General features: G+C 49.6%; 1 protein-coding gene across 1 annotated transcript in view; it reads left to right on the forward strand.

Annotated features, from left to right (window-relative positions):
* The window catches only part of SYN2 (synapsin II), a 568,232-nt gene that overhangs the window by 271,128 nt on the left and 282,589 nt on the right, over positions 1-14,515 (forward strand). The window contains exon 3 of the mRNA XM_090021234.1: positions 7,852-7,943. Within this exon, the coding sequence (XP_089877360.1) occupies positions 7,852-7,943 (92 nt within the window). The remainder of the gene's footprint in view (positions 1-7,851; positions 7,944-14,515) is intronic.

The following is a 14,515-nucleotide window of genomic DNA, read 5'->3' on the forward strand; positions in this document are numbered from 1 at the left end:
CTGCTCCCCCTCCCTGTTCTAAGTTTCTGTTTCCCCCAGAAAGACCATCTTCAGAATCTCTGAATCTCTTCTAAATCTTTTCCGAATCGATTCAGAAGGTTTTAAGCTTCTAGCTATTTGATTCAGATTTAGAGATTCAGCCTCCAAATCAGGCCAAATCTTCTTCAAGTCAAATCATGAACTGAAGCTTTGTGCAGCCCTAGATATAGCAGGCGCTTCCCATTTCTAGTGAGTTTGTGTAGGGCAGGAACACACAGGAAGTGGGTGTCCTTTCAGACCTGAATACTAATAGGTATGTTTGTTGCATGAAATATTTTTTCCCATTACTTTGGAACTGCCTGTGAACCAAACTAAGTTTTTTGCTTGGCTTGAGAAAATCCCTTTTTCTATTACTCTGGATCTCAGAGAAATTTGCCTCACTCTGTGTTGGAGGAGGCAGGCTCATTCATTGTATAAATACATTTTAGCACTTACTAAACTTGTAAATAAGTGAGAAAAATGCTGAGTGGAATGATGTGAAATGTTAATTCTTGTTTTTTTGGTTTGATTTATGAATCGGAAAGTTTAGAAATAAGTATCAATATAGTGAGACCCAGAAAGAAGACACACAAATAATTTTGTGTGGACATAGTCTTCCTGGACTTTCAGAAGGCCTTCGACACTGTCTCTTACCCTGTTCTCATTAAGAAACTGGGGGGCTGTGGTGTCAATACCCACACAGTCAAATGGGTCACCAACTGGCTGGAGGACCGCACCCAGAGAGTGGTGGTGGATGGGTCATTTTCAGCCCGGAGGGATGTAGGCAGTGGGGTTCTGCAGGGCTCGGTCCTCGGGCCCGCACTGTTCAACATGTTCATCAGTGACTTGGACGAGGGGGTAAAAAGCACCCTGTTCAAATTTGCTGATGACACTAAGATGTGGGGGGATGTGGGCACACTAGAAGGGAGCAATAGGCTACAATCGGACCTAGACAGGTTACAAGGGTGGGCAGATGAGAACAGGATGGGATTCAACACAGACAAGTGCAAAGTGTTGCACCTGGGGAGGAACAACTGGCACCATACCTACAGGTTGGGGAACTCCCTTCTTGTCAGTACAGAGGCAGAAAAGGATCCTGGAGTCATCATTGACTCCAAGATGAACATGGGCCAGCAGTGTGGGGATGCAGTCAAGAAGGCCAACCATACCTTGTCATTCATCCAGAGATGCATCTCGAGCAGGTCCAAGGAGGTGATCCTCCCCCTCTTTGCGGCACTGGTCAGGCTGTAGCTGGAGTACTGCGTCCAGTTCTGGGTGCCGCACTTCAAGAGGGATGTGGACAACATGGAGAGGGTCCAGAGGAGGGCCACTCGCATGATCAGGGGTCAGCAGGGCAGGCCTTATGAAGAGAGGCTACGGGACCTGAACCTGTTCAGCCTCCAGAAGAGAAGGCTGAGGGGGGATCTAGTGGCCTGTTACAAACTAGTCAGAGGGGACCAGAAGGCACTGGGGAAGTCCCTGTTCACCCATGCACTGCCAGGAGTGACCAGGAATAACGGTCACAAGCTGGTAGAGGGTAGATTTAGGTTAGATATCAGGAGGCGCTACTTCACGGTCAGGGCAGCTAGGGCCTGGAACCAACTTCCAAGAGAAGTGGTGCTGGCTCCTACCCTGGAGGTCTTTAAGAGGAGGTTAGATGAACACCTTGCTGGGGTCATTTGACCCCAGTAATCTTTCCAGCCATGGCAGGGAGTCGGACTAGATGATCTACTCAGGTCCCTTCCAACCCTAGAAACTATGAAACTATAATTTCATTCACAGCACAAGATAGACACAGATATTCACAGGAGAACAAGACAGATAGATACACAAAAGGATTCACACACACACACACACAGACCGTTTGCAGCACAGGAAAGATCAATATGAAGCATGCTGGAAAGGCAGGTGCCAGGTCTTTTGGCAGGGGAGGGAGAGGGGGAAAGGAGAGAGCTAGAGCTGCAAGCCCCTGCTCCCCCATCCCAAACACAGGCGCATTCTATTCCCAAGCAGCCATGACATCAGTGCTGCCAGTGGAAGCCAGGCGGTGGGAGCAGTGTCTGCACCTAACGTCCCTGCACCTGCGCGGCCTCCACTGAGTCCAGAAGTGGGCACCATTAGTGGAATCACTGCCTCTTCCACCTGAATTTCAGCTCTCAGCATGACCTTCCCACGACCAGAGGAGGAGCTGGAGCCAGAAAAAGGGATGTTGAGCATGCTGGCTCAGGTAATTCTGGGGACTGAGGGGGAATCAGAGTTAGTGCTCCAAACCCCTTAAATTTCCCCTAGACCCAGGTCTCCTCCAGAAAGCAGCACCTCAGAGGAGGATGAGGTTGTGGAGGCAAGTGGCTCAGCTGAGGCAGCTCCTCCTGCTGTTGAGCCTCAGCCTGCTGAGGAGTGGGGTAAGGCAGGATCCTGTCCCTCAACCCAGAATCAGGGGAGTAGTGTAGTGTGGGATCATTTTGAGGTGGCAGATGATCCCAGGTTTGCCATCTGCCAGCACTGCCAAAGGCACATGAGCCGTGGCAAAGACGTGAAACACTTCACCACGGCCATGCTGCTGCATCTGAGCCCCTTGCCCTTCTTCCTCCTCATCCTCAGCCTGGCACCAGTGTGTGTGCGCTGAAAGGGAAGTCCCCCACTTGCTCCAAAGCCCCCTTCTCCCCAAAGCAGAGGCAGGCCACCCTAGACCAGTGGGGGAAATGTGGACAGAAATGGGGGCGCGTTCCCAAGGAGCATGAGATCACTTAGAGCATTGGGGAGATGTTTGCTCTGGATAGCCAGCCCTTCTCCCTAGCTGAGTGATCAGGGTTCAGGTGGTTCGTAGCACTTCCGGCCCCATTTTACAAAGTGCCTGCATGCACCATCTTTAGCAGGGCGGTGGTACCCTCCCTGTATCAGGCATGCAGGGAGTACTTGAGGGAGGAGCTGCACAAGTCAGGGCCGCAAGGAGCCTTGCACTTCACCTCCAACATCTGGAGTAGCTAGGGTGGCGATCACACCTACCTCTCCCTCATGGGGCACTGGTGTGATCAGTCAGGCCATCGGTGGGCTCTACTGCAAGCTGAGGTGCTGGATGAGTCCCACACAGCAAGGGAGATCATGGGGGCCATGAACAGCATGGTGCAGGGGTGGCTTGTTGGGCAGACCAAGCTCACCTGCGGGTTCATGGTCACCAACAACAGGGCCAATATGGTCAAGGCTATCTGTGATGCCAACTTTGTTAGTATCTACTGTGTGGCACACAGGCTGCACCTAATAGTGAGGGATGTCTTGGTGGGGGACAGGGCTGCCGATGATGGTGCCACCACCAGTACTGCTACAAGCCAGCTGATTTTGAAATGCAGGAAGTTAGCGAGCTACTTCCACCACAGCATCAAGGGGGGCAAAATGCTGCAGGAGAAACAGGCAGAGCTCAGCATCCCACAGCACAGAATCATCCAGGATGTGTAGGCTTGATGGAACTCCACACACCTGATGCTCAAGAGGCTGGTGGAGCAACAGAAGGCCATCTATGAGATGGCCTTGCTTGGGGAGATAGAGATCAGCGCCCCCCTGAACAGAGCTGAGTGGGGTACCATCTCCTATATGTTGGTGGTCCTCAAGCCCTTCCTCAAGGCCACCGAGACCCTTAGCCCTGGTGATGCCCTCCTCAGCCAGGTGGTCCCCATAGTGAGGCAACTGGAGAAACAATTGGAGAGCTTCCAGGGGATCAGTTTTCCTGGCTGGGGCAGGCCACTGTCACCAGATGTGTAGGCACTGGTGAGGCGGCTGAAGGAGGGCATCAGGAGATGGCTGGATCCCTTGTGGTCCAGTACAGTCCACATGATGGTGGGCACATGCGACCAGAGGATGAAGGGGAGCATGTGCACTGGCAGCCCCAAAACCCTTGATCACTGAATGCAGGTGCTGGTGAACAAAGGGAGGCTGAGGTGCAGAGGCGAGGGGATGTGGAAGAGGAAGATCCATTTTCCCATCCCAGCACTCCCAGCACCAGCCAGTCTCCTCCTCACCAGCCACTGCCAATGTGGGTCATGGGCAGCTAGTGCAAAGGCTTCAGTGGCTACCTATCTTGCTGTGGATGTGAAGCCACTGGACTGTGACCCCTTGGCCTACTGGGCAAGCTGCAGCCAGATGTGGCAACACCTGTCCTGTCCACCAACGAGTGTTTCAAGCGAGACGGTGTTCAGCATTGCTGGGGATGTTGTTTCACCCCACCGCACCTGCTTGGATCCTACATTGGTGGAGCAGTTGGTGTTCCTAAAGGTGAACCTCCCGCTGCTGAGCTTCCCCAAACTCCACCTGCAGATGGACTGAGTGCCATCCTCCTCACTCCGTCTGCACCAGTTTTCTTTTTAGAGGTTTTGAAAAACCAAGTAATGCCCCACTTTCAGCTGGAGGGGGCACTAACTGCATCACCAGCCAGCAGGGGAACAACATGTGCCTGCTGAGCTCATTCCCCTGCCAGGACTAACTTGGAGGTATGGGATTGGGGCTGTGGGGAAGGAGGAGGCCCCACGTCCTGGACATGACCACTAAAACTGCACCCTGCCAGGGTAGAGAGGCCTGATGGGACTGCTGGCAGCGCGGCAGCCCTGTAGATGCCAGGACCAACGATGGCCTGGTGACAGGTGAGTAGGAGATGCCATAACCTCCACCTAACATGCACACACAAAGTCCTGGCTGGGGAACATCCAGACCTGTCACTTCTTTGACAGGCCTGATGCGTGCTGGTTGCAGTGCAGTTGTGAGGCTCCCGGTGAGCTCAGCTTAGCTGCCTGGGATGCCAGCTTTAGAGTTGAAAACCCCTTTGTCAGGCTGAGGAAGCACCTGCAGTTGGTCCTGGATGGAAGGAATAGTAAAGAAGACAGAGGCTGGCCTGGCCCGCAATGGAGGCAAGAAAGCCAGTCAGTTAAAATGGAAATGGAGGCATCAGGGGGTGAGGGACAGGCTGGGGTGGGGGGTAGAGGGGGAAAGGGGGGATGTAGCAGCGCAGGTAAAAGTGCAGAGGTGCCTGGGGGGTCAGATGTCTGGCAGGTCACAGTGTGCCAGAACTCCACTGTGTATATTGAGTCCACGAGTTTCTGTACCTACTACCTAAGAGGCTGATGAAGTGCAGTTCATAGGCCCAGCTCTGAAAAGTGGTTTGTGTTGTAATTTGGTCCCTCTCAGGATCAGGCCTGAGAGACTGGAGGCAGAGTGTTTTTTTGGTGAGGAATGTGCCCCCACAGGTAGTTGGGTTTTGTTGTCTTTGATAGATTCTGGTGTGCAGTTTGTGGGGTACTGGAGATAGTTGGCAGGTTTTGTGTTTTGAGGTGTAGGAAGATGGCTTCAGTTCTGGTGATGAGGTTGGGTGCTTGTTTGTTTGTACAAACCACTTTTCAGAGCTGGAAAAAAAAACCCTCCTTTTTTTTCGTAATACACACATAGACATAAAAACACAAGATAAGCTATCACCCACCATGAATAACATCATGTGTCCAACAGAACACAACATCTTTGCTTCTTGCTGTCAATTCCTTTATAAAGCGACAGGCTCTGTGAGAGTTCCCTGTGGGTAGCTTTGATGCTGCTGCTGATGCTACTGGTGTTGAGCCAGCTAAGTTATTGTACCTATTCTCACGTACAGCAGAGGACCGGGAGTGAGGCTGTAGGGGAGGAGGGGACCTCAGTGGGGCACACTGCTGTGTTGTGCAGAGGCCCCAGCACCAGAAAGGGCACACCTTAACACACACACAGTGTCACCCACCCACATCACGAGTTTTTCCTGTCAGCAGCTTGGGGTGCAGGGCACCAAATGATAGGCTCCCCCAGCGAGACACACAGCTGGCAGGCTTCGCGGCCTGGCAGGGCCCGGCACTCACTCAGGCCTACTCTAGGACACACACTCACAGCTGGCAGGCTTTGTGGCCTCAGTAAGAGCTACCACCCCTGCAGTTTTGATCCCCCCGTGTTGTAACACAGACGTGACAGGAGTTTTGCCTGTCACCAGCTTGGGGTGCAGTTCCCCCCGACCCCTGCACTGATCTTCTTGAAACCTGGCAGGCTTTGTGGCCTCAGTAAGAGCTACCACCCCTGCAGTTTTCAGTCCCCTCTGGTATAACACATAGCCATGACATGAGTTTGGCTTTCAATAATTTGGGGTACGGTTCCCCCCAAACCCCTGCACTGATCTTCTTGAAATGTGGCAGGCTTCATGCTCTTAGCAGAGGCTACTATCCCTGCAAGTTTCATCCAAATAATACAAAAACAACAAAGTTATAGATCTTCCATTGATTCCCCATTATACCCTAATGCCGGACCTCCGAGGCGGCTCCCAATCTGGAGCTCTGAAATGGATCACGGCCATCCGGAGTGGCTGCATCCAGAGCCGGATTGGATCACTGCCGACTCGCACAGCCCTACTACATTCGCTGAGCACAACAGATAAGCCTGCCTCTGACAGTGGCAAGAGTGAATGTTTTAGAGCTGGCAGCCTGTGGGCTGCATAAGGTTTGGCTCCTGCCCCCTGCCTTGTCCCTTGTTTGCCACTTCCCCCAGAGTTTCCAGGCCCCCCTACCTCCTCCAGTTCCAATTTCTGCCCCCATCCCAACAGGTGGGATGATGCAGGGTGATGCAGCCTGGTACAGGAAGCTGAGAGTGAACCCTGGGCTGTGTGGTGTTACAGTGGGGGGGCCCCTTTGGGGGGGTATGGAAGAGGGTTTTTTCTATGTGCTTTCTGGGTGCCTGAGGCTTGCCCTGGTGTGGCCCATTGTCATAAAGTCCCCAAGTGTTTAGAAGTTGGCCAATCCTTCTTTAGAGAGAGAACATGTGAACAGGACATATCTATAGTGATCTTTGCCCTCTCATACCCTCCTTAGCATGTGCAGTCACTGGTTTAGAGGTGTTAGAGGATGCATTCATGACTGTTCTGGTGAATAACTATAAATGGATTAATCACCCATGAATTTATTCTGTCCCTTTTTGAACCTGGCTATCTGCCTCTATGATTTCCTGTGCCAGTAAGTTCCACACTGCCTAAAAAAAGTACTTTCTTTTTTTAGTTTTAGACCCATCACCTGCTAATATCAATGAGTTCTAGTATATTGGAGCTTGGTGAATAACAGTTCTCCATTCATGTTATCCAAGCTTTTCATGATGTTATAGACCAATGATTGGCAACATGCAGTCCATAAAGCTGCTGGATTCAGCACACAGAGGGGGCTTCAGCAGCACATTAGTGCTGGGGAGCATCCATGAAGGGGAATTTTGCCCATGCCAGGGCCAGGTGGTGAGGAGCTATACTGGGACTGGATAGCTGGGAGCCTTACCTGCATAGCCAATGCTTGTTTCCACTCCTTGGGTGTGACTGCAGTGCATCTCCCTGCTGCCCAGTCCCAGTATAACTAGTTCAGAATCTAGCATTGCATCTGCTTAATTACGGTTATTTTCCCCTATGTGCATTATCTCCTACTTGTCAACATTAAAGTTTACCTGCCACTTCTTTGCCCACTCCGTTAACTTGATGAGACCTTTCTGTAGCTTCTCTCTGTCAGCTTGGGATGTAACTACCCCTATAATCATCCTGCACATGAATCACAAGCTCTCACTCATGACAAATCCCTCATATATGTATCTCTTTTACTTTTTTTCAGAGCCCACATGCAAAATTGTGCCAAATCTGTGGTGGTGTATGTGTGCCTGTGTCATTTTTTTTATTATTGTGAAAGGTATTTGTTGTCAATGCGAGGTACAGTATTAGCTGTTAAACACAAAGCTTTAAAATGAGGAGAAAGACATTAGTTAGAATGTAAATTAAAAACCAGTTGATTTATTGCAGTTCTTTTTTCTTAGGCACAATTTTCAGAAATCAACTTGATAGCCCATGCTGATGGCAATTATGCTGTAGACATCCAGGTGTTTCGAAATGGCACCAAAGTTGTCAGGTAAGTAAAACTGTATAAAGTAAAATAAAAGCAACAAAAATAATTTGGAAGAATAATCTGTGAATGGAAAATTTAACTTGGATTCCCTAGTAAAGTGTTCACTCTTTGGCTGTATTTAATGCAGTTGCAGGGAATCTTGATGAGACGTGTATCATAGATAATGACTTAGGGAGTGAATAGACAACTTGGGCATGAGTGTAGAGTGCCTGAAAATTTTAGCAGAGCTTTTTTTTGGTGCAGTGCATTTGTGTTTGCACAACATGGCATTCATGTTTGCACCAATGGCGCTTTCAAGTGAGTTAAACCTTGTGTGTCATTCCCTGCAGATTTCAGTAGGGGGAGTCAAATACCAACTTACCCCCTGTAATATCTTCCCTACTGTATTACAGCAGGAGCCTCTCATTCACTCAGTCTCCCCATTTCCCACCCCCAGACTCTCACTGGACAGTCCTGACTCTCACTGGGAGTCTCCCTGGTCACCCAGAAATCCTTGACACTTGCACCTGCCTATGCTCAGTCAGTCTGGTCTTTCTCTGTCAGTATGCGATCCCAAAGACCCCATCCCAATCCCAAAGACAAGCTGTGTGAATCCTTCCCTCCCATTACTTTCCCTTCCCATCCCACCATGTTACAAATATATGTGTTTGTTTAATGTACTATAACTGCTATGATAACTGCTATGATATCATAAAATGTTCAGGGTTTAGAGTAGCGGGTGTTTGTTGCCCCCTGCTTTATTAGCAATTGCTGTTGATGGTGGTGGTGGTGCCCAGCTCTTCTGGCTTTTTTTTTCCTGGTTTTTTTTTTTTTGGACTACATTTGCCAGCATTCCTGAGCTCATAGATCTTCGTACAGTTTCCAATGGGGGCTCCCATTGGAACCCTCCCATTCCCTGCCCAGGTACACTGTCAATCTGTTTTTGTAGTGCCTCATATGGCTTTTGGAGGTGTGTTGTGAAATGTTTTATGTTTTTGAAATGTTTTTCAAAATGTGACTAGCTGTTCAGCTTTGTTCCCCAACCGCCTAACCTGCCAAGAGCTATAGTTAAGATTCTCAGCCATGTGTGAGGGGGAGGGGGGTCATTCAGATGTGGGTGACAATGCGTAATGCCCCCCTCCCCCAAACCACTGACAGTCTGGAAGCAGCAAACCACTAGCCCAGCCCAGAGTTCCTCTCCCTTCCCCTGACTGTCCATTCCTCCACCCCCTGTCTTCAACACCACATGCTTTTGTATACAAACACAGATTTAAAGTGTAAATTAATTTATTTTAACATAACCAAGAGAAAGAACAAAGCACTCTTAGGTGTTGTTGTCATCAATATATCCTGCCAAACAATCACGCTCAAGGGCCGCCTGACCAGCCTCTCCTTGAGGGTATCTCCTTAGTCCCTGCACTGCTGCTGCCTGGACACGTCTCTGTTGTCTGGCCGCTGCCTGTCATGCTTCTTCCTACAACTCCTTGAAAACCTTTCTGAAGCTCTCATAGATATTGTGCAGCATGCAGGCTACCACTACAAAACCCATGATATTTTCTGGCTCCATCTTGTAAGTGCTTATGTGCCCTCCATAAGTCTTTGTGAGCCAGGACTTTAGGAGTAGGCAGTGTCCACTAATATAACTGGAGGAACAGCAACACTGCAGATCACTGTCTCCTCCACGCTGGGTGTGTAGTGTCCTTTTTCCACGAGGCTAGGCAGAGAGGAGTTTCTGAACATGCGCCCATTATGCATGCTGCCAGCCCACCCAGTATAAATGTTTGCGAGCCAGCCCAGTGGTCCACCACGGCTTGCAGGATCATAGAGGCATATCTTTTCCTGCTTGTGAAAGCCCTCCCCTTCCCTGCAGGTCACAGCATTGGGATGTGAGTGATGTCTAAAGCCCCCATGCAGTTCAGGAACCCCTTCTCATTAAAGCAATCTATGACTTGCTGAGGATTCACCAGCAGCTAATTTTGTTTGCAGCAATCTCCTTTAGCAGCTGGGATGCCTCATGAGTTGCCAGCCCAACCGTGCAGGCAGCCATGCCAAACTGGTTCACGATGTAGCAGAGGCTGGAAGGGCTGGCCAGTTTCACAATGGCCATTGCAACCCTTGTGTCTGGTGGGATGGCCCAACACATGTTAGTGTCCTGCCTCGAGATGTGGGGCCCCAGCATCAAGACAATATAATAGAACATCTCTCTTTTCATTTGGAACATCTCCAGCCACTGCTGGTCGTTCCAACTCATCAACACAATTCGGTCCCCCCAGTCCAAGATGCTCTCATGGGCCCAAACTGTGCAGATTCTGGTCCTTCTCAGGTTTCTCAACAGAGCCCAGTCAACTTCCACTTCTTTGCTTTCCTCTGTGTACCTGTTCCAAGTCCACTGGGCACCTGTATCTTATTATTATTATTATCATTAATGCTGTTAAAGCAGGAACACAACTTGCCACTGAACAATCTAGCACAGTTCCTATCCTTCTCAAGTGTTGCAGCAGTAATCCCCAGGTAAACAGCATAAGCAGTACCGCCACCTCCTCCTCTTCCTGCTTACCCATGTCCTTCATATTCTCCACACTGGAGAACTCTTCACTATGTTGTTCAACATTGCCACACATTTCATAGATTTCATGGACATTACGGCTGGAAGGGACTTCGGAAGATCATCGAATCCAGCTCCCTGCCCAAGGGTCAGGAAGTCACCTGGGATCATAGGATCCCAGCAAGATAAGCATCCAAATTTCTCTTGAAGGCATTCAATGTAGGTGCATGAACCATCTCCAATGGCAGGCTATTCCAGACCTTGGGGGCTCGGACAGAAAAGAAATTCTTCCTTATGTTCAGCCTGAAATGGTCTTGTAGTAGTTTATAACCATTCAACCTCATCATCCCCTGGGGTGCTCTGGTGAACAGACGTTCCCCCAGATACTGGTGGTCACACCCGATAAACTTACAGGTGGCCATCAGATCATCCCTGAGCCTGCGCTTTTCCAGGCTAAAGAGCCCCATAGCTCTCAGCCTGTCATCATAAGGTCTGTTTTCCTGTCCTCTGATCATGTGCATGGCTCTTCTCTGGACTCTCTCAAGCTTCTCCACATCCTTTTTGAATTGTGTAGCCCAAAACTGGATGCAATACTCCAGCTGCAGCCTCACCAAGCTGAGTACAATGGGAGAATGATGTCCCAGGATTTACTTGAGAAGCATCTGTGGATGCAAGGTAGTGTTTTGCTCGCTTTACTGGCTGCAGCATCACATTCAAGGCTCATATTAATCCTCTGGTCAATTATGACCCCCAAACCGCTTTCATCCATAGTGCTAGCCAGAGTAGCACTGCCGAGTCCATAAGGATGCTACCGGTTTTCCCTTCCAAGGTGGAGAACCTTGCATTTTTCGGTGGTACACACCATTAAGTTCTTATCAGCCCATTTTCTGAGCCTGTCAAGGTCAGCCTGTATTGCCCTCCTGTCCTTAGGTGTGGATGCTTTACCCCAGAGTTTGGTATCATCGGCGAACTTGGCCAGTCTGCTTCTGACTCCAGTGTCCACTTCGTTAATGAAGATGTTGAACAATATGGGTCCAAGGACAGAGCACTGGGGGACTCCACTGGTCACAGGGCACCATGACAATTGACTTCCATCAACCACCACCCTCTGGGTTCGACCACAAAGCCAATTCCCCAGCCAACAGATCGTGGTGCACCTGAGGCTGCAGTTGGCCAGTTTTGCCAAGAGGTGATCATGGGATACCAGATCAAAGGCTTTTTTGAAGTCAAGATATATGACATCTATCTCCTCTCCCTTGTACAGGTGATAGGTCACCTGGTCCTAAAAGGAGATAAGATTGGTCAAGGAATACCTTCCTGCAACAAACCCATGCTGGGTATCCCTAGGATATTTCCATCAGCTAGTCTGTTAAGGATGGCCTTTTTGTTAATCTTTTCCAAGGCCTTCCCCAGGATAGAGGTCAGGCTGATGGGCCTGTAGTTTGCTGGATCCACTTTCCTCCCTTTCTTGAAGATAGACACCACATTGGCCTTCTTCCAATCTTCAGGCACTTCACCATAGCACCAGGAGTTCTTGAAGATCTGTACCAGGGGCTGGGCTATGATGCTTGCCAGCTCCTTGAGTACCCTGGGGTGTAGATTTTCAGGGCCAGCTGACTTGAAGGTGTCCAGCCTATTAAGGTGTTCCTTCATGAGGTCAGCATTGATGGAGGGCAGGGAATCTCCCTCACCCAGGCCTCCCTCACTCAGGCCCCACTGTCCCGTAATGGGTAGGGGTGTCCAGTGGGATTGATAAAAGACCAACACAAAGTACCCATTTAATAGGTTGGCTTTTCCTGGGCGTCGATGTCAGTTGTCTCATCTGGTTTAGCAGGGGTCGAAATGTTACCCTTGCTTTTCCTCTAGCTCCCCACATATCTAAAAAAGGACTTTTTATTGTCCTTGATACTTGTACCTAGCTGGAGTTCCATCACAGCCTTGGCTTTCCTGGTTTGCTCCCTGCAGAATTAGACCAGTGCAGAATATTTCTTCTTGGAGGTGGATCCCATCCTTCATCCTTTTTAGGCCTTTCTTTTTAGCCACAGGGGTCCACTAGTTCCCTGGAGAGCTAAGGGGGCTGCTGTGCCCTTTTGCTGCCTTGACTCCAAGACAGAATAGCCTGAGCTTGTGCATCAAGGATTACTCCCTGGAGGAGCAACCATCCATCCTGAACTCCCCTCCCCTTAGGGTCTTGATTCTTTAGGGCCTCACTGACAAGCCTTCTGAGCTTGTCAAAGTCAGCTTTCCTAATGTCAAGGACTTCTGTATTGCTGACTGACTTGCCAGCTTTATGGCAGATGGTGAAAGTGATCAGCTCATGGTCGCTGTTACCCAGCTTTCCCTCGATCATTAAGTTGCCAATTAGGTCGTCCCCAGTTGCCAGTACCAAGTCAAGCAGCGCTTTACCTCTTGTTGGCCCATAGATTTCTTGAGTCCAATAGAGGTCATGCCTTCCCAGGCTCTTTGGCTCACCCTTCACAACCCTTGCATTTTCCCTGGATAGAAACTTTGAAAATGCACTTTTTCAATATTCTTTTCATGCTCTTTGCCAGCCAGATGCCAGGCACTGTCTCCTTTGTTTTTGAACTCCTAAGCAAGGCTTTGGGTCGGGAGGCAGCATGGGGTTTAAGACTTGCTTTGCTTGCACACAAACACAGAGACTTTGCAAACTTTCCCTCCTCCTTTTTGTGTTCTTTTCCAGTCTGGCACCAGAGTGTCTGGGTTTTTTTCCACACCAAAACAAAGCTGCTAGTGGGGGGGCATGGTGCTTGCCCTGCTGAAGGTCTATAAATCGGGGTGCACATCTGCTGTATCAACGAGGGAGGTTTGAGGTGGGTGAGGGATGACAGCACAGTTCGGGCAGAGAAGATCTCATCCCAGTCAGGAGACTTGCCCCTGGGGGCACAGCAATGTGAATCCAGGGTCCGAGAAGACTGCAGGCTGATTAAGTGGGGTGCAATGAAGCTTTGAGTGCTATTTATTACCCACACCTCTGCGACGTGTGACTCAAAAGAGGACATAGCAATGTGTTATGCGCTACCTTTGGTAAGTGACACCTGACACTTGTCTGTGCCCTGAGGGTGGCAGAATTGTCCCTAGGGGGTTGCAAATACAAGCTACTGCCCTGGGCACAGCACTCTGAGGACCCCATGTAGATGGACGGAGCAGAGGGGGTGACTCCTCAGCGCCTCCGCCGGCCTCACATCTGGATGCTCACTAACTCCCCTACCTCCCCCCCGCTGCCATGACGGCGTGCAGGATCGGCTCTGTAGTGGGGGTGCTAATTTGCCCACAGCCCTGCACCAGTGGCATACCATGGATCTCTAGGGCCTGGGGTGCCACCGTCCTCACTCCCATGTGCCCCAGACAGCTGCTGTCAGCATCAGTGGTGGTGGTGCGGGGTGAGTGGTGCAGAGTGGTGGTGCTCCCTTTGCACCTGCCAATGGTGCCCCCTTTGTGTCCGCATCTGGTATGGCCACCCTGACCACAGCCATCAGTATGCCACTGCCCTGCATTCTGATAGGATCATCTCTGGTTTGGGGGAATGCATTATTCAAATTTATTGTAAACAGGGCTGGTGGAATTTAATGGGAAGGTATTCAAGGTGCACAAGAGGCACCAATACAAATTCCAATGCTCTGTTTATCCTCCCTCCCTCCCTCCAGTTTTTAGATCCCCTTCCACTGCTAACCTCAAGCTGATCAATCTGTGTTGGTGTGACAAGAGGCAGAAAGAGAAAGGAAGAAAGAGAAGATGAAGAAGATGACAATACTTCCTTCAGGATTCTCTCAACAACTGAACTATTATGCATTATAATTATAGTTGACTTTCATGCTATAGACATAATGTAATAACAGGTCATACTAATAATAGGAGTAAATAATAATATTAATTCCAATGGTAATATATTGATAAGAGTTTGTAATAATATTAAGTTTAATTATGATTTATTAGTAGTCAATAATAATTGTAATCGTTCAATTCCTTATCACAGTATGTCAAAGCAGGTAGATCTGCCTTATCACTCCCCCCTCCCCACGTAAGTGCCTCT

The sequence above is a fragment of the Crocodylus siamensis genome, chromosome 11 (assembly GCF_052110815.1).
Source record: "Crocodylus siamensis isolate JL-2025a chromosome 11, ASM5211081v1, whole genome shotgun sequence".
Classification (NCBI taxonomy): domain Eukaryota; kingdom Metazoa; phylum Chordata; order Crocodylia; family Crocodylidae; genus Crocodylus; species Crocodylus siamensis.